General features: G+C 49.2%; 8 protein-coding genes across 8 annotated transcripts, besides 2 other annotated features; 1 reads left to right on the top strand and 7 right to left on the bottom strand.

Annotated features, from left to right (window-relative positions):
* Positions 1-18,143: part of a sequence feature (contig 1.39 809..240080(1)) that runs on past the window's edge.
* ANIA_02356 (endo-1,4-beta-xylanase) lies at positions 321-1,394 on the bottom strand (the record flags this gene model as incomplete). Its single annotated transcript, XM_654868.1, has 1 exon — positions 321-1,394. The coding sequence occupies one exon, from the start codon at positions 1,392-1,394 to the stop codon at positions 321-323; it is 1,074 nt and encodes a 357-aa protein (XP_659960.1).
* On the bottom strand, positions 3,224-4,318 carry ANIA_02355 (RTA1 domain-containing protein; the record flags this gene model as incomplete). The annotated part of the gene is made up of 5 exons (XM_654867.1): positions 3,224-3,304; positions 3,403-3,430; positions 3,550-3,847; positions 3,904-4,047; positions 4,204-4,318. The coding sequence occupies 5 exons, from the start codon at positions 4,316-4,318 to the stop codon at positions 3,224-3,226; spliced, it is 666 nt and encodes a 221-aa protein (XP_659959.1).
* Positions 8,175-10,824, top strand: ANIA_02354 (Zn(II)2Cys6 transcription factor domain-containing protein; the record flags this gene model as incomplete). Its single annotated transcript, XM_654866.1, has 5 exons — positions 8,175-8,231; positions 8,316-8,367; positions 8,440-8,635; positions 9,214-9,346; positions 9,439-10,824. The coding sequence occupies 5 exons, from the start codon at positions 8,175-8,177 to the stop codon at positions 10,822-10,824; spliced, it is 1,824 nt and encodes a 607-aa protein (XP_659958.1).
* On the bottom strand, positions 11,661-13,297 carry ANIA_02353 (uncharacterized protein; the record flags this gene model as incomplete). The annotated part of the gene is made up of 5 exons (XM_654865.1): positions 11,661-12,149; positions 12,207-12,400; positions 12,600-12,630; positions 12,712-12,745; positions 12,834-13,297. The coding sequence occupies 5 exons, from the start codon at positions 13,295-13,297 to the stop codon at positions 11,661-11,663; spliced, it is 1,212 nt and encodes a 403-aa protein (XP_659957.1).
* Positions 13,851-14,522, bottom strand: ANIA_02352 (uncharacterized protein; the record flags this gene model as incomplete). Its single annotated transcript, XM_654864.1, has 1 exon — positions 13,851-14,522. One exon carries the CDS (start codon positions 14,520-14,522, stop codon positions 13,851-13,853), a length of 672 nt encoding a protein of 223 aa, XP_659956.1.
* ANIA_02351 (NADP-dependent oxidoreductase) lies at positions 15,456-16,517 on the bottom strand (the record flags this gene model as incomplete). Its single annotated transcript, XM_654863.1, has 2 exons — positions 15,456-15,916; positions 15,950-16,517. The coding sequence occupies 2 exons, from the start codon at positions 16,515-16,517 to the stop codon at positions 15,456-15,458; spliced, it is 1,029 nt and encodes a 342-aa protein (XP_659955.1).
* ANIA_02350 (protein sarA) lies at positions 16,793-18,918 on the bottom strand (the record flags this gene model as incomplete). Its single annotated transcript, XM_654862.1, has 2 exons — positions 16,793-17,070; positions 17,139-18,918. The coding sequence occupies 2 exons, from the start codon at positions 18,916-18,918 to the stop codon at positions 16,793-16,795; spliced, it is 2,058 nt and encodes a 685-aa protein (XP_659954.1).
* Positions 18,144-20,778: part of a sequence feature (contig 1.242 998..3786(1)) that runs on past the window's edge.
* Positions 19,589-19,834, bottom strand: ANIA_11677 (uncharacterized protein; the record flags this gene model as incomplete). The annotated part of the gene is made up of 2 exons (XM_050613027.1): positions 19,589-19,600; positions 19,757-19,834. The coding sequence occupies 2 exons, from the start codon at positions 19,832-19,834 to the stop codon at positions 19,589-19,591; spliced, it is 90 nt and encodes a 29-aa protein (XP_050468869.1).

Genomic DNA, 20,778 nt, shown 5'->3' with positions numbered 1-20,778 from the left:
AACCCAGGAACACGCACTCTATCGAACATACTCTGAGTAGGGCAAGCTTGCACGCTTTGTCGTAGCGCACGGAGCCGAAGCATTTAACTCGTCAGAAAGCTCTCCTGGGGTAAACAGAGAACGTGATAAGTTTGTATGCGGCTAACCATGGGATGCTTCAAACCTAGATTATTGATTGATATTGAATACACTAGAGTGCAGAATGGTTGGAGACTGAGTCTCCCAGAAGTTGTTGAAAGCCTCTGGGATACTAAAAATATAAAAACATTCGGCTGCGTTAAATCCTTCTGTAAACGCCCTAGTAGAGTCACCCTTGCCATCTATTGCTTCTTCAGAGACCCAGGCGACGCATATGCACAGCTTTGATTGCCAGGTACCACATCTTTGAAGCTTGTTAAAGCAGAGTGGATAGCGTAGAACGCACCCTTAGGATTGTAATACTCGTCGAACATCAAGGGCTTTGCACCCTTTACCCAAGTATAAGCGTGCTTGTCGGTAAAACCCCAGAAACTGATGTCGGTAATTCCTGAATCGAGAGCCTCAGAGACAATAGTGCTGTAGATTTCGGTTTGGAGCGTGGTGTTGAGCGTGTGGACATCCATTTCAGCGATTGTTACTTTCAATCCGAGCGCCTTGTAGGAGTCGACCATTTCCCTGATTACACCTGGTTGGACAGGAAGTCCTTCCGTGACATGCATCTGCAGGGCAACTCCGTCAATCGGGACGCCGTTCGCCACGAGTCTAGAGACCAGATTGTAGAGCTCCTGACGCTTACCGGCTAATGACTCGACCATAGCTTCGTTGATGAATAGCTTGGCTTCCGGGACAGCCGCACGGGCAATACGGAAGGCGTCATCAATATAGCTAGGACCGAGGATCTTATAGAAGGCGTTGGTCTGCAGACCACCGCCCTGGGTCTTCAGGGCTTCCGTAACAACATCCCACCGATCTACCTTGCCGTGATACCGCCGCATAACTGCCTTGAAGTGCGCCGCCATTGCAGCACGGAATGCCGTAGGGTTGGTGATATTGACTAAGTAGTCGGGGTTGCAGCAGCTCGAGATGAGCCCATGGCCTTTAACTACCATATCGTGTGCTTCGGCGAACTCAACCAGACGGTCGATTGTCTCCCAGTTGTAGTGCCCTTTGGTCGGGTTGATGAATGACCACTTCATCTCATTCTCGGGAGAGAGGCTCTCGAACTGCTCAGCAAGGACAGTCGCAAACTGAGGATCATTGAGATAGGTCGGACTAATAGCCCCAGACCCAATGAGAATGCCTTTTCCTGCTGCCTCCTTTCTCAGCGGGCTAGTCCTGGTATCGGTGATGGCGTTTACTCCATCTGTAGCGGCGAGGAACACAGTGATGAACGTTGCGGCTCTGAACACTTTCATGGTTCTGCTTATGATATGCTCTCTGATTCTCCCGATACTTAGCGTTTAAGAAACATGCATATGCAGTCTCTTTGTTAAGGTATTTATAGGTCCTGGTGAGCGTACGCATGACAAGTTCTCCCAGCGCCGTGGGTACGTCGTGGTTCATCCACCCCTACGTGGTGTTGCAGCCTGTAGGGAACAAAAAGGACGCTAGGAATCAATACGAAAACGAGTGGAACTATCTTACCAGAAGGCCTCAAGTTTGTTCGTATACGTACACCACATTAGTCCTCATAAGGTTCCACCATGCTGATGTTCCTTGCTTCTATTAGTTAACATATAGGTATCGACATTCGAAATCATTTGTCTATCAAACTGTTTACTGTAGATTCTACCCTCTTTGTTTGGTTCCTAAACGGCTCTTTGAGGCGAGAAACATGGTATTTTGCTCTGATAAACCTGCTGTGTCGTATTTGGAGTAAGCACGGAATATGTTACAGTTCCTTTGAAAGCAACCACGCTAAATTCTTTCCCCCTGGTGTAGCTGTATTGAGAAACGACTCTTCCCTAAAATTTAAGCTAGCTACTGAGAATTACAGTTGTTAGGGAAGATCGCTGTTGTCGAGTACAAAGGTTAACGCTTTCGTGACCAAGCCCATTGTAACAAGCAAAAAACACAAAAATATATTGGTCAAATCCACCATTTGGGAAATATAAAGACGCAACTGGATGTACCGGTGAGCACATAAAGGACTCGACACTGGACGTCAAGTATCAGGGATTCGAGTGTGTCCTGCATCTGGAAGAGTCCTATGCTACTACCGTGGTCCTACGCAGTCGTGTAATACGAGTCGTTTGAGCATTCTTCGGGCTTCTGTGAAATGGTGTTCCAAAAAGACAATCCTGTCCTATGTAGAAAAGGAAAAAAGATAGAGGCCTGGCCGCGCTAGCTCCCCCTAGCCAACATTGGTAGAGCAAGTGGGTTTTAAGGATCAGCACATCTCGGACCCGCACATTTTCGTATTCACATTGATGGTGATGAACGGAGAGGGTCCATCTCCAATTGCAGCAAGATGAAAAGTCACGTCGATCCTGTGGAGTGTGAATTGGTAGCAACGGTAAAGCGTAGATGGACCGAAGTTACAACCCCTCTTGCTTTTTTGGAATGTCTCCCCCCTTCTTCACTGTTTTGACGTGAGCAACCCGCATCGAATTGGATAGTGCACCCTCGCTTAAGTGTGCTTAACTTAATAATTCGAGGGAGCACCAGATCTTTGATTGAGTGATAAAGAAAGCAAAGGATAGTAAGTGGCATATGTAGCGATATCCAAGCCCAGATAGCTTCTGAACAATGGTAGCAATGTTGCTAGACAATGCTTTGGAAAAGCGGCGGATATTAAACGGTCCTTCTCTCTACATGGCCTGAACGTACCAGGGTTAATAGAGTTAGAGTATACCTCTGCTATTTATCCCATATGTTCGAGGATTGTGCTGCCACTTCATAGGACGCACACCCGTATGCAAGCTTCCACATAATGGGACTGACTCTAGAACGAATTTAAGAATGTCCTCTGGATGGCAAGATGTTGGCAGAGATTGTGCAAGTTCTGCAGAATCCAATAATTATTTGAGTTCTTCCCGTGAATGACAATGGACTGCCTAGCGCCTGATCTTATTTTCCAGGTTGGACGCCCGTGGACGTTGGGTATAGCTTGTACGTATGACACAGGTACAGTATAATCTGCCTACTGTGCCAGAACTGAATAGGCATGAAATGTAAGCATTCTCAACTACATAGCTCAGCTCGGACTATATGTGAAGGTAATTGTATCTTGGTAAGAGGCTATTTACTCCTTGGCGGCAAGGAGGAAAGGAAAGGCACGAAAGATGGACAAACGTAAAAGGAAAGCACGAAAAAGCCAACAGACCTACAAGTGCAAGGTAGTGCAAAGCGTCAACTTGAATCCTTTGATCAGTTCGTTAAGCCGATGAACAAAATGGGACAGGCCACCCGGACGCCACTGACCCTTCGTATGGCTTGGTAGCATGTGCATCTGGCACGCGAGTCAATTCATAATCAGAGGGACGTCTCAGAAGCCGCCCGACCTCCTGAGGATGCACAATATTAAAGACGACCATCGTGATAAACATTAGTAGAGCATCAAAGACATACAAGAAGATCTCATGATGCAAGAGGTATCCGTTGTTTCCTTGAAGGTATTCAGCCAGTCGGAATATGGAGCGAACCATGATCAGGAAACTCGCCAAATATAGAACATGCAGATGTTTGCTCCAGGGGATGTCCGGAGTACAGGAACGTGGGATTGGGTATTTCTTGATCTTCCAGTGAAAGTGGCTTGCTGTGATGATGAAGAACCCGAAGAAAAAGATTTGAACAAAGAGGCCGACGACTATGATGTGCTCGCCGGTCTTCATGTTTTCTAGATTTCCACTGCTCTGAATGCCACCACCTAGATCAAATTAACATGCTGACACATGATTTGAGCTCGTGATATGTGATTCTTACCGGCTCCTTGCAGTAGGAATGAAAGCACATCGCCCGTAACAAAAATTTTCGTCAACCACTTCCTCCTCAGTAAGGCATGTGATTCCGCTTGTAATATCAGGATAATGCGACCAAGGAACATGTATACCGATGCCGCTAAGAGGGCTGGAGCCAACAAAAGAAAGAGTGTCTGTACGATATATGGTCCAAGAGTCCAGTGGGGAGTCTGTTTGCTGGACATGGCTCGTCCGATATATCCAATAATTTCGACTTAGCAGATTAGCATTGTTTCCGGCCAAAGGACGTCGAAAGTGCACAAACATATGCCCCCAATGACAAAGGGAACGAAAAACCACGTGCGAGACTTGAACATCTGAAAAATATGATACCCAGTTGTGCCGATGAAAAGGAGTGTGAAAAGCACGGCGGCCGCCATGTTGGGATCATAGCGATAGAAGGCAAAAACGGCCTCTTCAACACCATTTGAAGCTGACATCCTTTTAGGCGTATAATGAGCCTCACTATTAGCAAATTGTTGAAAACCACAATAACGAGGGACAAAAAGGGTAACTTTGAAGCAAAAGGAGCGGAAGGTTCCTGGAAGAACCAACAAAGAAATATGCTCGCCACTGTACTGAGAACTTCGAATCCCCCTTTGGCTATTTATATGACAGCAAGCTTCTGATGATGAACTGCAGGAATCGGTGAAGTCTGTACATGTGAAGCACAGAGGCCACCGAGAAACAAGATATATGGAGTAGTGGTTTCAGACTAGCCGTACGAGATTGATACCAAGACCCATTTTCAGTCTATTCCATCAGGAACGCTACCAGTACATAAGACTATAGTCATCTGTATTCGTCTGCTCTTTCACTCAGAGGATTCATGTAAATATTAATAACGTCACCCGCTATGGACACACCCTCGGAGGCCTAGGAAAGATCTTCAAGATGAACGTCCGAACAGGTCGCCGCAGGGCTGGTTAAGTCTGAGTAGTCCAGCTGATGTATATTCTGCTGCTAAATTCAAAGATGGAACCTTTGATACCGCAGGGCACTGCCCCAGGACAGCCGCAGCAAACCATCCTTACACAAACTCCGTCCCATTGGTCTCCTATCAAGGGGCGCCGCTTCCGCGCCATAAAATCGATTTAAGCACCACCATCTTACTGTCTTTTCTTAACTTTGTACATGATGTACAGGAACAATGCAACTGTGGCTGTTACCACAGCTTCGAAGTCGCAAGGACGCCATATAGAGAGGAAATCTTGGAACTTACGGCTTCGATAATTAACGTCGTATCAGAGTACTGAGGGGTCCAGAGTCGTCATCATTCAAGTACAGGGCATTTTCTTTACCAAGAATATCTTCAAAAACCCGACCTTGAGTCAATCAAGAATTGTCCCTCGAATTAATGGGCGAGTTCGGTTTCGTATAGACGTCCAAGATCTCCACTCGTGTTCGTATAGCCGCACCTGATCCACTTGACCCTAAGAACTATAGAAAATTAGAAACCATGGCGTATTTGCCTCCACCAATAAGTTTATTAAACACGCTCCGTCGAGTGGGAGGGAATTTTCCAGCTTACCGACCTCGCAAGATCTGATCTTGTGTGTGTGTGTGCAACCTCCTGCCATTGACTGACCCGAGGAAAACCAAGAAGGCCAAAGAATCTCCAGGCATTACCCTTGACTCCTGAACCCCTTTTCCATTACGCGCTACTACAAGTACCAAGCCATCATGACCGGTGACGATTGGACCGCCAGCAGAAGCTGTGTTGCTACCGGCAGTCGCTGGCAAAGGCAGCATCAATATAGAGAGTACGGTTCATGTTAGCCCTCATGTATTCATTAGGAACCATGTACTGACCGGAGGCAAATTCCCATGACGTGAGCATTAACAGGGACCCTAACTCTATGCGAGGATTCTCCAGGCTGTATACTGGTCCGTATCCACCACGACCTGTCATACCACCGCAAGAGTCCACCGAGTTACCCGCGCAAATTACCGGCGATACAAGAGAAGGCCTGAAGCCTCGTCGTTCCGCCGGGGTCTTCCCTTCAGGCGTCTAGAGCGTGATTTATGTCCAGGCCCACAGTATGGTCATTGTCCAAGAAAGGTACCAAGACTAGGGTTTCGGAATTGCCGTTCAAGTATTGACTGCAGACAAGCTAATCGACAAGAAGAGTCTCACTATGTACGTGAAGCAAGCTGGATACCCCTGTGTTTTACTCCGTTTTTCTGAATCGCGCGTCCACTTTTAGGTATGCGAGGGCCACAATTATGATTGAGAACCGCCAGTGGGATTCTATCACAGGGGGAGCGTCTGCCGTGCTGCAACCGAGTTTTCCGCTTCTATCTTAGGGACGTTTTACAAGCCTGCCCAAGAGCTTTATGATTACTATGAAGGTCGCAAGAGCTGCCTCCTAACCGTACGGCTATCCAGAGCCCACCCACAGAGATTCACAAGTGACCTAATTGTTGAGGATCCGTCAGCGAACGAGCGGCCCCATAGTAATAGTACCCCTGGCCCTAACTGCTCCGCAAAGACTGCAACTACGAAGACGGCCCAGATACATCACAGCAGAACAGCGCTTCTGAGTCGGATGGCAGGTGATCCGCTAAGAGTCCGGGCAGCCGTGTTCCTACGGCTCTTAAAGGGATGGTGGTCAAAACCCCGCTTGCTTTGGCAGAAAGACTGCGCAACGTCCCTTGATACTACTGTGAAGACCCCGAAGATCACGGTTCAGTTACCGATATCAAGAGCGGTTTTACCGTTGCTGGAAAGGGTTCACCTGGGCATACCATCAATACTATCCTTCCCGGACGGGGAGGGGGCCGCCGTCCTCTTCACTGTCTTGTTCCTCTTTACAGATTTCGCCCATTTATAGCAAATGACTCGTCGTCGGACCTGGTTTTTTATTCCGTTTGTGGTTGGGGGCTTCTGTGAGTGTTAACGATCCCAGCTGCGAACATGACGGATTGTTGCAAATTCTAACACAGAGTACAGTTGTGTGGATTGAGTATATAGGTCGTATCCTGTCCAGTTTAGAAAGCCCGAATTGGTCGATGGGCCCGTACTTCCAACAAACCTTTTTGCTCTTATTGGCCCAGCACTATTCGCAGCCTCAATCTACATGATGCTGGGACGCATTGTGATATTAGTAGATGCCGAACACCTTTGCATCATTAGAAGAAAGTGGCTTACAAAGTCCTTTGGGTGTGGTGATGTGTTGTCTTTCACAGTTCAGGCTGCTGGTGAGCAAAACGCCTCTAGTGGTGAAAGATGAGAGATACCTGACATCAGACAGATAGGTGGCGGTGTGACAACCAGCGGTACTTTCGCAGCAATCCACAACAGTGAGAAAATTGTGATTGCTGGTCTTGTCATACAGATCCTTTTCTTCGGGTTATTTATTGTCACCTGTACAGTCTTCTACAGGCGTCTGACTAAGAATCCCACAGAGCAAGCAATGTCTAAAGATGCATGCCTTAGCATCTGTCATTGAGACTTACTGCACGATTTCTATTATTTTCATTGTTTGTATTTGTTGGTTGTTTGTGCCTAACTGCCTTCCATTGATGCGTTCATAAATGGGGAGTATTGGAGTAGATTATATTCCAACCAGCAGCATAGAGAATCTTTCTCGTCCAAATTTACAAGCGGAATATATTCCTTTAGCCCAGAATAATCTGCGTTCTAATGTCCAGTAGACACCCAAATCTCGTAAGATCTTGTGTCCTCCTAACATTTCGGACAGAACTCCGTATCTAAAACCTAGCTGATCCGCTTCAGATGAGCATGTAACTGCTTGGACGATGTGGGCCCCGAGGTCGATACGGGTAAATTCAAGGGTTGATGTTCAGTCAAATCATAGAAGCGCTTGGCTCTGGGAGAGTGGCTTTGAAATCTGTGATAACAGACGACGGTAGAGGCCCCCCGCCGAAGGGCTGATCCTTGCAGACTTGAAGACAACCACTGATCAGGTTAAGCAACAACGGAAACACAATTTTACTTTCTATCTTCGCACTGATTGTAATGACTGTAACCCTTGCCATCCGCTAATACTCCGAAGAGTTGCATCCAGAGGCAAAAGGTTTGTGTTATGCAATCCATCAGTGATCTTAGATATGGGTTCTGGCATAGCATAAACTCTTTCTTCCTTTCTGATCAATATTTGCTAACTGGACCGAGCTCCAGATTGAAGTGCCCTAGCATCTATGCCAGGACCATCCGTATATCTGCCCAGGTAAGTTGTGGATCCGAGTTAGCAGGAAACTTTAACAGCTATAATGGGGCTTTTCGAGAATTTGCCCTTGCTTCTTGGCTCTTCTCACAAGGCCTGCCAGGTAAGGAATAGGATATGGCGACGGATAGGAGGACTAGAACTCACTTCTTTGAACACGGTGCGAAAGTTGCAAACGCCACAGTAGAGCCTTGTTGTGGCTATCCCGGCAATAACCGCTCATGCTCAAATACAGATGTGTATGTCATTTGATCCTGGAGGTCAAAATCTGAAGGGCTGAAGCGCCTTTGTGCTACGACCATTCTTCGCAGGTCAAGGTGGACCTTCTCTCCAGCCAATATGTACCAGCTCCTGCGATCTCAAAGCTGCTCTATGGTCCCGGGAACCCGCATTGCTGGCATGCATCGTCCTTTGGTCATGGTTTACGAAGAACGAAGAAAGAGAAGCCGTTCAGGAGTGGGATCCTCAGGTGTTGGAGATCGTGGCCAAGCCACAGTATCATGCAACGTAAGCCAGCCAACGGTCTCATCGCGTACACCTGGTGTGCAGAATGTGGAAAGGCACAGACAACTGTCATCATTGAATGGCCATGGTCGTCTATCTATGTCCGGCTGACTAAAAATGATGGCGCACGATGCCTAGGGGCAAGCGGTACAATACCAGAGGTCGGTGTGCCCCCGACACAGAACGTGGAATGGGATGATTCCCTTACATTATTGGATGGCCGACGTGGCCACCTATGAATATCGTTAGCTTACTAAATAATGACTAAGCGAGCTCGACCCCTAGGGGCAGGCGATGCCATTGGACAGTATGCCCCGACACAGAATGAGTAACACAAGACATTTCCATATCAATTGCCAACCACGCTGTACCTCACTCATCCAATCTCCCTGCCATAAGCGGATAGTTATAGCTTCTGGCGTATTCATGTGATTATGCTAAGCTGTCGGAGCATGGGTTCCTCCCCTGTCCTTGGGGTGCCCGGTCTGCACAGTCTTAGTCAGCATCTCATTAGTATTTAGCCTAGCTTCCTTGTGCATCCGCACCCCTGAATACTAGACTCCTCCATGCTTCCACATAAGCTCAGCGCTGAACGGCGACTCATGCGCGGCTGCAGATACAGGTCTTAACAGTCAGCGCGCAAGGAAAAGACACCGCGCACGCCACCACAAATCTCGCCTGGGATGTTTCTCCTGCAAGGCGCGACGGGTCAAAGTAAGTCTGCTGTTCTGAATACTTTCCCTTATTGGACGACTTACGCCTGCTTTTCTTTTGGCTGACCCGCTGTCGGTTCGGTTGACGTACAGTGCGATGAGGTTCGTCCTGTCTGTGGTTCCTGCTCCTCGCGCGAAGAGGCATGTGTCTTCCCTGATCCGTCAGCGGCTTCCCTCAAGCCGACCAGCTCCTCTCTGCAGCGGCGAAATCTGCCACGCTCATGGAGTAGCGGTAGTCCCCGTCCCGTCTCATCTTACCTAGAAACATGGGAGGAGCCTACGTCGCGGCGGGTGGCTGTTTCCGCACCAGAAGCACACATCGACCTGCGGATGGATGACCTCCTGTCGATGCAGTTCTTCCATCTGCATACTGCCCAGGAGATGTCTCTCCATGCAAAACGTAGTATGGTCTGGCAGCGGGTGATTCCCCGCCTTGCCGGTAAGCACCATTATCTCATGCACTTACTCATCGCCTTGGGCGGCATTCACTTGATCACTCATCGACTGAAGCAGAGTTCTGGTGAAGATTACGACTCTAGTACGGTAGATCTGTGGTCCATACTGAATCACTATCAGAGAGGGCTGCAGGACTTTAGAAAGGAGGTGGCCATTTTATCCGACGCAAATGCCGAAGCTGTTTACGCAGGCTCTTTACTCCTTGTCGCGTTTGTATATGCATCCCTCCAGGTGCCCGAGTTGCATGAGGCCTTTTCAAAAACTGAATCGGCATCTGTTCCCTATACGCCGACTCTTCACAAGCAGACTCTGCCACCAATTGACCGACTCGAAGTAAACTGGCTGCACCTAATCCGGGGGGTGTCGACAGTGATACAAAGTCATTGGCCTGCCTTAAAATCCAGCTGCTTGCGGCCGATGGTATTGCACTTCCATGGCGATGAGTACTGGAAAGAGGTTCCTTTTGATTCATCCTTGCCTAATCTCAACCACTGCTCCCTTCCACTGCAAGTATTCAGCCGAGGGGCTTTTCAAGCGGTCACGGATCTGAGAGCTTTTCACTCCACTATTCAGTTGAACGACGGCAGCGAGCTTCACCTAGCCCCCATCTCCAGTCCTAACACATCGGAGGGGTCAGTGGATGGGCCATCAAGAGCCATAGATGTCCTACAGAATATCTATTCACGCGTGATGTCTGTGTTCCAATGTACGGCCAACGAGCTGGGATTTCCAGATGATGTCGAGATCCAGTACAACTTGGAAGAGGCCGCAGTGCTAAGTTGGCCCAGCCTGATACCAGAAGCCTTTATTGGCTTACTGGAGATTGACGGAGCAGCGGGTTTGGCCTGGGGACTCTCTCTGACCATCTTGGCTCATTTTTATGTCGTTAACGCACTGGTAAACCGCTGGTACTTAGACGCTTTCAAGGAGGAGATCTTGAGGATTCAGAGATCTGTCTCTACTTTACGTGTCGCTGATTTGGATCGGCTTTTGATATGGCCGGTCAAGGTTGCTACGTCTTGAGGAGTCATACTATCGTTGTCTTGTTATCTACAGGCTATCGGAGTATGCAATTTCTGGTCAAGGGCAACGCCTTGGTTCACGGACACTCGATAATGGTTAGACGTTAAACGTCCCAAGAGCGCTGAGCAGAACCAGGAGGTATGGAGGGAGGAGCACATACAACTTGGCTCAGTGCAACAGAGGGCTACAATTCAAAGATAATGTTCATCAATCTATTTAGCATTGGGTGTACGGACATTAAAAAGATTTCCAGTCTATCCTAAGACAACGTTACCCTCTTCTTCCCCGTGAGCTATTAGCCATTACAGACTAATGGCAATACCGCAGGGTCATTGCCGAGTATCTTGCTGAGAATCAGCCTGTTCATATCGTCACCATACGATTTCTGACACCTAGACTTTCGAATCTTCGTCCTAGAACTTCTGGGAGGTGAACCAAAAACCTGAGCCTTCTCAGGCCGCCAGGACGAGTTTGCAGAGCTCCTGACTACCAGTATACGCTGACATCTCCGCAGATTACTGGTATATTGATACAAGGAGCTTTGATGATAGAAGTCCGGTTAAGGTGATTGGGAGCAGATATCTTCATGTTATACAGCCATTTGAGGAAATTTTGACTTCCGAGATATTAGCATGAAGCACATTCAAAGAAGAATGGTCTAGTTGCACTTCTATCTTTCAAAAGCATTCGATCACTGAAATGTTGTATATAAACCCCATCTCTTCCAGCTTCCAATTTCCTGACCTGAGACCTCCACCGAACCACAGCTGACCTTATCGCGAAAGTCAAACTATTAAGGCCTTCACGGTTTAGCCAGTATCTCAATGCTACTTCTATCATATATGCCCTTGGGCCTGTTTTTTCTGCGTCTTATACATCTCCGCCAGGACCTCACAAGCACCCCATATCCTCCTCCGATTTGCAAGGGCCAGCCAGTCAGGCTCATCCAACCCATATCGCGGCCTGGTCTTCTTCATAAAGTACACGTACGCCTTACGCAAATCAATGCCTTGTGTATCTTGACTAAACAACTCCCATAGCCAAGGCATGTCCGCGCGGATTTTGCGCTGCCAGAAACTCTGCGACTGTGTCTGCGAGCGGACGGCCATTGAGGCCTGGAGGAGGGCGAAGAGCGACGGGCCGCTGAGGTAAGAGAGGACCATAGACGTGAGCTCTGCGGGGAGAGTGTCGAATGGATCGCTGAGGATCCTGGTTCTGAGCTGAGATGATCTGCCTCTGGCGCTATCATCCCTGTCATCCAGTGTGCAGTGTTCCAAGAACGAAGGTTGGAAGGCGTCGTCAGCAAGCGGATCTTTTACCGTGTACTAAACTCCACTTAGTTGCTCGCCATGAAGAAGAGAGTGCTTGGGATAGGCACACACCTCTTCACCGGGAATGCAAGCCCAGTCCTGGTCTGCGCCATGCATGTCGCCATACGGAAGCTTAAGACAGTTGTTATAATTAAGCGATTCCATGACATCAAATAGCACTTTCTTATCGATGTCTTTATTATCAGGGCCGGCCTTCAGAGCGCGAGACAGAAGTTGGAAGCAGCTCCAGTGGAAGGGGAAGCAGACTGTTTGAACCGGCATATCGGAGTAATAGCTGCGTTAAACATGGCGCGTCAGTTGAACTTCGGCATTGAAAGCCCATTTGGTAAGGAATGATGGGTAACAACCAGTAGCAATCTCCATCATCTTCAGGGATGTCGGGGTCTAAGTCCAAGTAAGTGCTGTGCCAACCAACGACGTTTGCCTCCAGATAGCATTGCTTACCATCATCAACGTTGCGGACGCGTGCCAGGTTCTGTAAATAGGTCAGCATATGACCACTATCGGTGACTAGAAGAACACCGGTGGGATGTCAACAAAGTGCAGGGTAGCGCACATAATCATCATAGTCCACGGTCGCAATGAAGTGCCTACGTTAAGATACTCTTAGCTATTCGGTTTCATGAAAAAGGGGGCGTCAAGAAACGCCCGGCAAAAAGCAAATGGAACCGTAAATACCTAGGCCCGTTCGGATGGTTATTATAAATCCCTAAAGCCCCAGTTTGTGGCAACCATTCAAAATCCTCCTCACATAAAAGAGCCGGGTCATAAGAGCACTGCTCTTGATCCTCATAGAAGGAGCAACTGTCTTCCACATCCTCATCGTTCGAGGAGTGACCCTCCTCACCATCCTCATTGTTCGAGGAGTGGTCCTCATCATCCTTGTCGGCATTTCCAACTTCATTCGGCTGTTCTAGATGTTCATCTGCAGCTTGCATGCACCGCAAGCGCTCATTTTTTACACTTTCGTCTTTCTCTTCATCATCCGTGTCATAGTAATACCCAAGGCCCTTGTTCCGCCAGAAAACCCGCCGCGCGACGTGTGCTCGGCGGTATCTGAGCGCGTCGGGGTGGCTCGATCCGAGCTCGTAGCGATTGAGTGAGCCCGAGCAGATGGCGCAGTAGATGCTGTAAACGCCCATGATCGTAAGCCCAGTAAACCCAAGACTGGTTGCTGATATGACAGGAGAGCTGATAAGGGGGGATTGCTGGGTTAAAAGAGAAGAGGGGTTCGGTCAGGCTCGTAATTCTGATTATAGTGCGATTAGCGCTATCCACAGATTTGGTAAGTCTAATAGCTCGTATTCGAACATCGCACATCCTCCACCATGTCAATTTCGTCCGTAATCTGCCTGCGGAATGTATTGCCATCGCGAGCGGGATCGGCCCTACATGCATCAATGCTACGCGGGATATCATTCTCAAAAGCGCATAACTCCCTAATATCGCTGGAAAGCACATTTATTAGGGAAGGGTCTTCGGCTATCTGTCTTGTCCTACGATTGTCCAGATGACATCAAGTTGTCAATTAAAAGCCAGCAGGGCTTGCTGGTGAATGATGGGTATAATACGTGATGATCCCGGTCGTCTCGATGGTCTCTTGGAATTTGCCCAAGCCCTAATACTCTAACTTTGTTTTGACAGGCACCCATACAAATTCGATCATTTCATCCTAATACATAAGAGCTCTACTGTCTACTGATAAATGATTTCGCCCATCAAAGGACCCCTCGGCGACCTGCTGATCGCCATCACAAGTTCATCCCGCTTCTCCTCATTCCGCACACCCAAGTGGGACCAAATCTCCTCCTCTATATCCTGTAAGGCGTTCCCCGATCTTCTCCCGGGGAAGAACTCGTCAGGTATCGTCGTTATGATCTGGTAGAATCTGCTCTCAAAGATGACGGTCCGGTCTGGCCCGCCACCGTCGAAAATGGCTAGGATACGGTACTCGTCCGGCGCTATGCCTCCTTCCACGAGGTACTCGTCATGGTGAGCGGATATTGTCGCTCCCTGATCTGTCTCAGACCCTGATTCAGGATATCCCAATTGCCGAGCAACGTCTTCCGCGCTGTATAGATTAGGCAGATCTTTGACCCAGATGGCGATGATCATGATGTCCGCTCGGTTCTGTGTCTGCAGGATTTGGCGCCAGTGCATGGCGCGAAGCCAACTTCCGAAGGAGACAAATGGAGTAGCAGTTCCGACGCCGGCGAGATGGTTGTGGAAGTCATTGACCGTCGCGCCACCGGAGCCTCTCCGCGCCCGTGGGAGGATGTAGCCATCGTACAAACTGGCGTTGCTGCGGTGTTCGGCGCGGAAGAGGACGCATGGCCTCTCTTCTTCCGTAAGGGGTTGGAAGGCCATCTTGATTCTGGCTGTCCAAGCAGTAACGCAGGCAGGGATGTTGGTGTGAATGAAGGAATAGGGAAAGTAGGTTTAGATAAATAATCAGAATATTATTTCAACTTGGGTGCTCAATGGTTTGAAATGATAGATATAGATATAAGGTCGTTGTTTGGGCTAACCAACCAAAGAATGGTAATCACAAAGGTAAAATCCAGTCAGTGAGCTTTCGTCCCTTTTTAAACATACTCAGCTTATAGCCAGGACAAGTCAACCTTATACTGCGCAAGCATGTTTTAAACCAGGCGCTTAGGGGTTGAGCCTTGGGAAGGTGGCACAGTTGCTCGGCCCAATCAAGACTGGATTATAGATGAATCGGTGAATGCGTGGGGTAATTTACCTAGCTATCCTTACAAAGCCACAATTGGAAGTAATATTATTAGCTATTAACGTGCTCTAGTGTTTCATCTGTAGGATGGTTGGACAAACGGCCCGGGACGGGGACCAGCATACATGGTCTATAATTCCGGTCGACTCCTTTAAGCTTGCGGGATAAATAAAGTGTCTTGAGTCTCGGTGCTGAACACCATGATCAATTTATTCTGTTCCTTTTTTCAATATTTGGAAAATGTTTGGGTTTGCTGCGATGACGCAAAAGCACAGCTAGGAGCATGGCATACAAGCGCAGGCGGATAGAGATCCTGTCAAGCTGCGAAGCGCCAGCCTAATCGGAGCTGAGCCTCAGACTACAGGCTGATGGTTAATGACCCGCGCCGGTAGGCTTGACCAAAACTTCGAGCCGTATGTAGGGTTCTATTAGTTGACAGGAGTTGGGAAACCCCGACTGACCGCAACGTGGCAATCATAACAACTGAACCCTTGCTGAGGAAAATGTCTACCATTATCAGTCCCTGTGATGACCGCTGTATTCATCTAAGAGAACAATAGAATATCTCAGGGATGTCCTATAGACAAGATTATCTTCCCTCTTCCGCTCAGCCTCCCATTCGCTATTTCATACGCCTCCCTCGTCTTCTCCAATGGGTAAACATCAAGCACGAAGACCTTCAGGAGCTCCAGCTCCGCAAACCGCGAAAGAGCATTCAGGGCTTGATGACTACCTTCGACAATAAAGAATAAAGCCTTGACCCTATCTCTTGCAATGCCCCGGCCCGTATGCTCCTCGACAAAATTGAAGCTGCTCGAGTCGACAGAGACCAGGTTTCCGCCATCTCTGACCCAGCCCCAGGCATTGACCAGAGGTTGTCCGCCAACGGTATCTATGACAATGTCGTAAGCATTCCGGTGAGCATCACCCTGGAGGGCTGTGTACTCCCACGTCTCGTCTGCCCCAAGACCACGCAGGAACTCGGCATTTCGCTGGTTCGAGCTGGTTGCCGCCACAACATGTAGGCCTGCGAGTCTGGCAAGTTGTACCACGTACATACCAACAGCACCGGCGGCGCCGGTAATCAATACTCTCTTTCCATGCTCATTTTTGCCCTCTTCATTACGGAGATCAGCTCTTTCTCTAAAGTTGCGCAGGGCTTGCTCGTCACCGGGTACGGCGACTCCGGCATGAACAAATAGCGCTTCATACGCCGTCATCCCACTGAGTGGCAAAGCAGCGGCTACCTCCCACGTCAGGATTGATGGTTTGAGCGCGACCTCTCCTTCGAGCACGATGGCATACTCCGCCCAACTCCCCGGACGGTCCGTGGCAAGCATCCCAAAGACCTCATCGCCGACTTGGAATTTGGATTCCTTGTTGTAGACTTCGGCGACGATCCCAGAAAAGTCGTGCCCCGGCGTGATGTATTCTCGCTCATATGTCTCAGGCCAAGTGAGTGTGTCGCGGATTATGGTCGATGCCTTGATTTGCACTAAGAGATCGCCGGAAGCGCCGGGTTTGGGGATCGGGATCGTGTCCAGGTGGAGCGCAGATGCTGGCGCCGGGTTGCTGGAGCTGTAGGGGTGTTTCTCGTCTGAGTTGGGGTGTAGTCTGATTGCTTTCATGGTTGCTAGCATACGTGGAGACCAATATGAGGGAGGAGAATGGGATGGTAGAAAAAAGCTACGAATATATAGTGACGGTCGGGCACCTATTGGTTAGGGCAAGATTGGATAACCGGTAGCAATAGGCTATTGAACCATGTTACACGCCCATTATTAATATATCAACCAACCCAGAATATTTACATATTATCATCTAATCCATATATACATGAGCTCGTCTCTCGTAATCCCCTCCCCGCTTCACCTAATCACTTCACTCAGCCCAAAATGACGTGCTACAGCTTAATCCAACGGCCCATCCACTCTTCCACGATTTGCTTCGCCTCGTCCACAAGCCCAAGATCTAAAAGTAACTGCGTCGTTCCTCTAACGGCAGAGTCCAGTGCAGAAAAGATCCAGGCATGCGTGTAGCTCGTATGCTCGCCGATGAAGATTGTCTTAAACTCGGTGTTGTAGTAAGCCGGCAGAAACAGATCTTGTTGCCCTACGAGCGGACTCGCCCATGCACCGGCCTGATGCTCATCCATCTCCCAGCATTGACGGTTGTATATACCTGCGAAGCCTGTTAATACTTGGACGGTGTTCGAACGAGGGGGTAAAACTAATGGGCGCCAGTCATACCGGTAAACTGTTCTGCGGCAACCGGGCCATGGAATTCCACCATCGCTCGCTGTACGATTCCCACGTAATCCTCATCGCTCAGAGCTCCAACAGACCTCGCCTGTGTGCCGGAGATGTAAGAGGCCAGAACAACACCAGGCCCAGTGCCGTTCATGTTGAAACTCGGATAGCAGACCGACCCGACACCCGGAACGTCGACACTCCCGCAACCCCCGAAGATAGGATTCTGTGACTGGTGCTCCCAGAAACGCGTCTCATATAGCAGAGACAGTTTGCAGCTCGGACTGTAGTTCATCTCATTGATTGCGCGGGAAAGCAGGCTCGAGTAACGCGGGAGATCCCACAATCGAACCTTGCTAAATGGCGCCGCAACGACCGCGTAGTCATAATCTTCACTGCTTGGAACCTGAGCTAGTGGATCGTCGCGCCAGGTGACCGCGATCTTGGACGTTGTCTGGTTGTACTTTAGGCCTGTGATCTTGCGTCCAAAGGTCGTCTTGTTCGCAACGTGCGGATAGAATGCGCGCGGGAAAGACTCAAGGCCCTTGTCAATCGTGCGGAACTCGGTCGCAGAGAAGTAGACATTGTCATAAATATCTCCCCACATGGGACTCTCCGGCCCTGAGCCGGCGACGTAGTCGGTCACATTGTCGGAGTACCCGAGTGCGTAGCGGAGGTAGCCGGCCTCAGACCAGTGGAAGAGCCCGTGCTCGACGGCCGTCTTGTGCGCGCGGAAAATGTTGTCTGCCACTTTCTTTGCGGATAGGCCGTCGTGGTCGATGTATGCACTGTATGCGGCCTCGGCCTCTTCCACGACCGTTTCGTTCGGCCCGGCGGCTGTATAGACGAGGTCCGGGTCCGCTGCCACTTCGCCAGCGGTCGGGATCCGGCCGTTGGAGAGGCGGTTCCCCCCAGCAGCTGCGGGGACGTTATCGCTGTTCTGGATGAAGGGGATAAAGTCTACCCGGAGCTCGGGGTGCGTCTTCTCGTTCATCTCCGTGAGGACCCTGCCCAGCTGGAAGACCATCTTATGGTCCTGGATCTCGAGGGTCTCATTCTGCTCAGGGTACGTAATACTCACTGGGAACCGCATAGGGCCCATTTCCTGGTACTGGTACTGATCCGGGCGCGTGTTGTTCAGGTACTGCGTGCGGATCCTGCCGCCGATGCGGTGCGAAGATTCGTGGATATGCCAGTTGTGCATGCCCACTGAAGACAGCAGCAGTGAGGTCATAAGACCAGACATCCCACCGCCGATGATGGCAATGGAAGAGTTCTTTGCACTGGCGACGGCGGTCTTGCCCGGTTCTTGCGCGGAGAGGTATGCGACGCCATCGAACCAGGGACCCATTGCGTCGGCGTAGTCGGCAATTGCGAGTGGCTCGCGGCGGACAATGGGCGAGGTAACGGGGATGGGCTCGGAGCGGGCAATCAAACCGAGCTCGTTATGAAAGGCGTGCAGGCAGTGAAGGTGAGGAGCGTCCGGGGGTGTGATCCAGACGATGCGCTCAGGGAGGGCGTCTCGTTTGATGGAGAGAGTGCCGAGAGAATGGTGATGACTGTCTACTGAGGCCTTTTCGCAGTTCCCGTAGACAATATGCAGGTCTCCCTCGAAGGAGGAGTCGGCGAAGTCGAGGTACACATTGTGCAACGAATCGGCGGTGATTTTAGGAGTGCGAAATTGGAGGAGCGAAGGTTGGGAGTCAATGGTGAGGGAGACAGCGCTTTGGGATAGAGCTAGGCATAGGCTTAGGCTCAGAGAGAAAGTGAAGGATCTCATCTTGTATAATGGCTAAGAATCCTTGTTGAGATCGGCGCCTACTGATGCTACTTTCTCAGGCCCAAGGGGGTATTTAAGCCTCTGCACTCTTGGAGAGAGTCATCATTAGAGGAAACGAAGGTATCAACTCCATTTACGTAACCCTCGCCGTCCGGAGAGCTTCGTATGCAAGTGATATGGAAGAGCCCGTTATCAAACGAAGACGGGGTCTCCGTCTCGGCCATCGTCCTCGTGAGCTATCCTGTCATCTTCGAGACGTGGGGTCTCATTGGGGCAGCGCTCGGACTTCGGACTTTTCTTATCAGTTGATACACTAATGATAATAAGAAAGAGCTCGTATGCAGATTGTGTGTAGCCGGTTGGAGACGATGAGCTTGGCGCGGCTGAGTCTGATAAGCGTTCTTCACAAGCGTCGGAGGCGCCTTATCTCGCTAGGGCGCCTTGCTGGACATTCAGTTGGAGATGTTTAATATGGACCGGCGGAATATATGTCCTCTAGTGGGTATGTCGAGGTTCTTATTGGAGAGGGTTGCCGACCATCACGATAACCCTAACCCGGCAGTTCCATTCTGACAGCCTGATTTCAAAGCTTTTCCTTTTCCTCTCTCTCTCTCTCTCTCTTTTTTTTTTTTTTTTTTTCTCCAGCTACTCTCTAAGGTCCAAGCACTATCTACCCGTCAGGCTGGATTTATATACGTTATATAGTTGTGTGATAATGGCTTGCCTGACTTAAAGCTCCTCTCGGCATATTTTGCTTGTTAGGTAGTCTTTACGCGTCTTCAAGACCTTTTTCGCTTGGATATATATTTAAGAGTTGGAGACAGTAGACATCACATACCTGGTACAGGATTGAATAGTTGAATGTGCGGCGCTTTCGGAAGACACCTAATACTGAGCCTCTTTCTGAGCACGACATTGTTTCCAGTACCAAGACAACTGTGAAATATAGTAGGAAAGTGAATCTTGTTGGTGATCATATCCAAGTATTGGTTTGAAGGCTGGCCACACTGGTTTTCTTGTTATTCTCCTATTGCAGTCTCTACGGCAAGCACCGACATGCTGCCTTCAAGCCATCGTACTGGGCTTCCGAGTACTAAAGGGCAGAAAGCTTGTTAGAGCTACGAACACTCCATTGCCAAAATTTGAAACTTGGATCCATTCAAGTCTGCAAATGGTAGTTCTGTCTAGCATGCGAGTAGCCATTTGCGACAATCATAGGATAACTGAATAATTGCTAGCAACAGGACCAGAAACATGGGAGGACCACTAAGGATTTGGCTAGTAGGACAGTTTGAGTAATACCGTCGTTGAATTCGAACATTCTTGTTGATGTTATAATGCTACATTATAGTATAGGAAGTACTTTGTACTGAATGCTAATCAGTCGTACCTGTTACCCTACCATGGGGCGGGGATTTCAGTATTGCGAATCCTTATGCACAATACTGTTTCTAACGACGACTGTCAAGCATACTGTCTTTCTTGTTCTCGCAGTCTAGCAGGTACTGCATTATGTTGAGAGCAGGTTTCTGGATGTCATACTGCACGAAATACCTAGACGTGCCCTAAGACTGATGTGTAACGTGTCATTTATAACATTGACTGTTCTGACGAGAACTATTACACTAGATCTTGTCGACGCTCAGGAGCATATTATGCAAGTAAGACAGCCACATAGGAACATCGAGACCCTCCAGGTGGCTTGTGTCAATCCTACTCAGCCAATATGCTCTTCTGAAGCGATGCTTAAACTGTAATCACAGGAAGCAACAGGAAATATCCTCAGATCTACAAAGTGATCCCTGTTAGTTCCGGTAGCTGTACGATGCCGTTCCTAAGTTTCCATTGTCCCGCAGTCTT

The sequence above is a fragment of the Aspergillus nidulans genome, chromosome VII (assembly GCF_000011425.1).
Source record: "Aspergillus nidulans FGSC A4 chromosome VII".
Lineage (NCBI taxonomy): Eukaryota > Fungi > Ascomycota > Eurotiomycetes > Eurotiales > Aspergillaceae > Aspergillus > Aspergillus nidulans.
The sequence above is the reverse complement of the archived record's forward strand: the minus strand, read 5'-3'. Positions and strand labels throughout refer to the sequence as shown.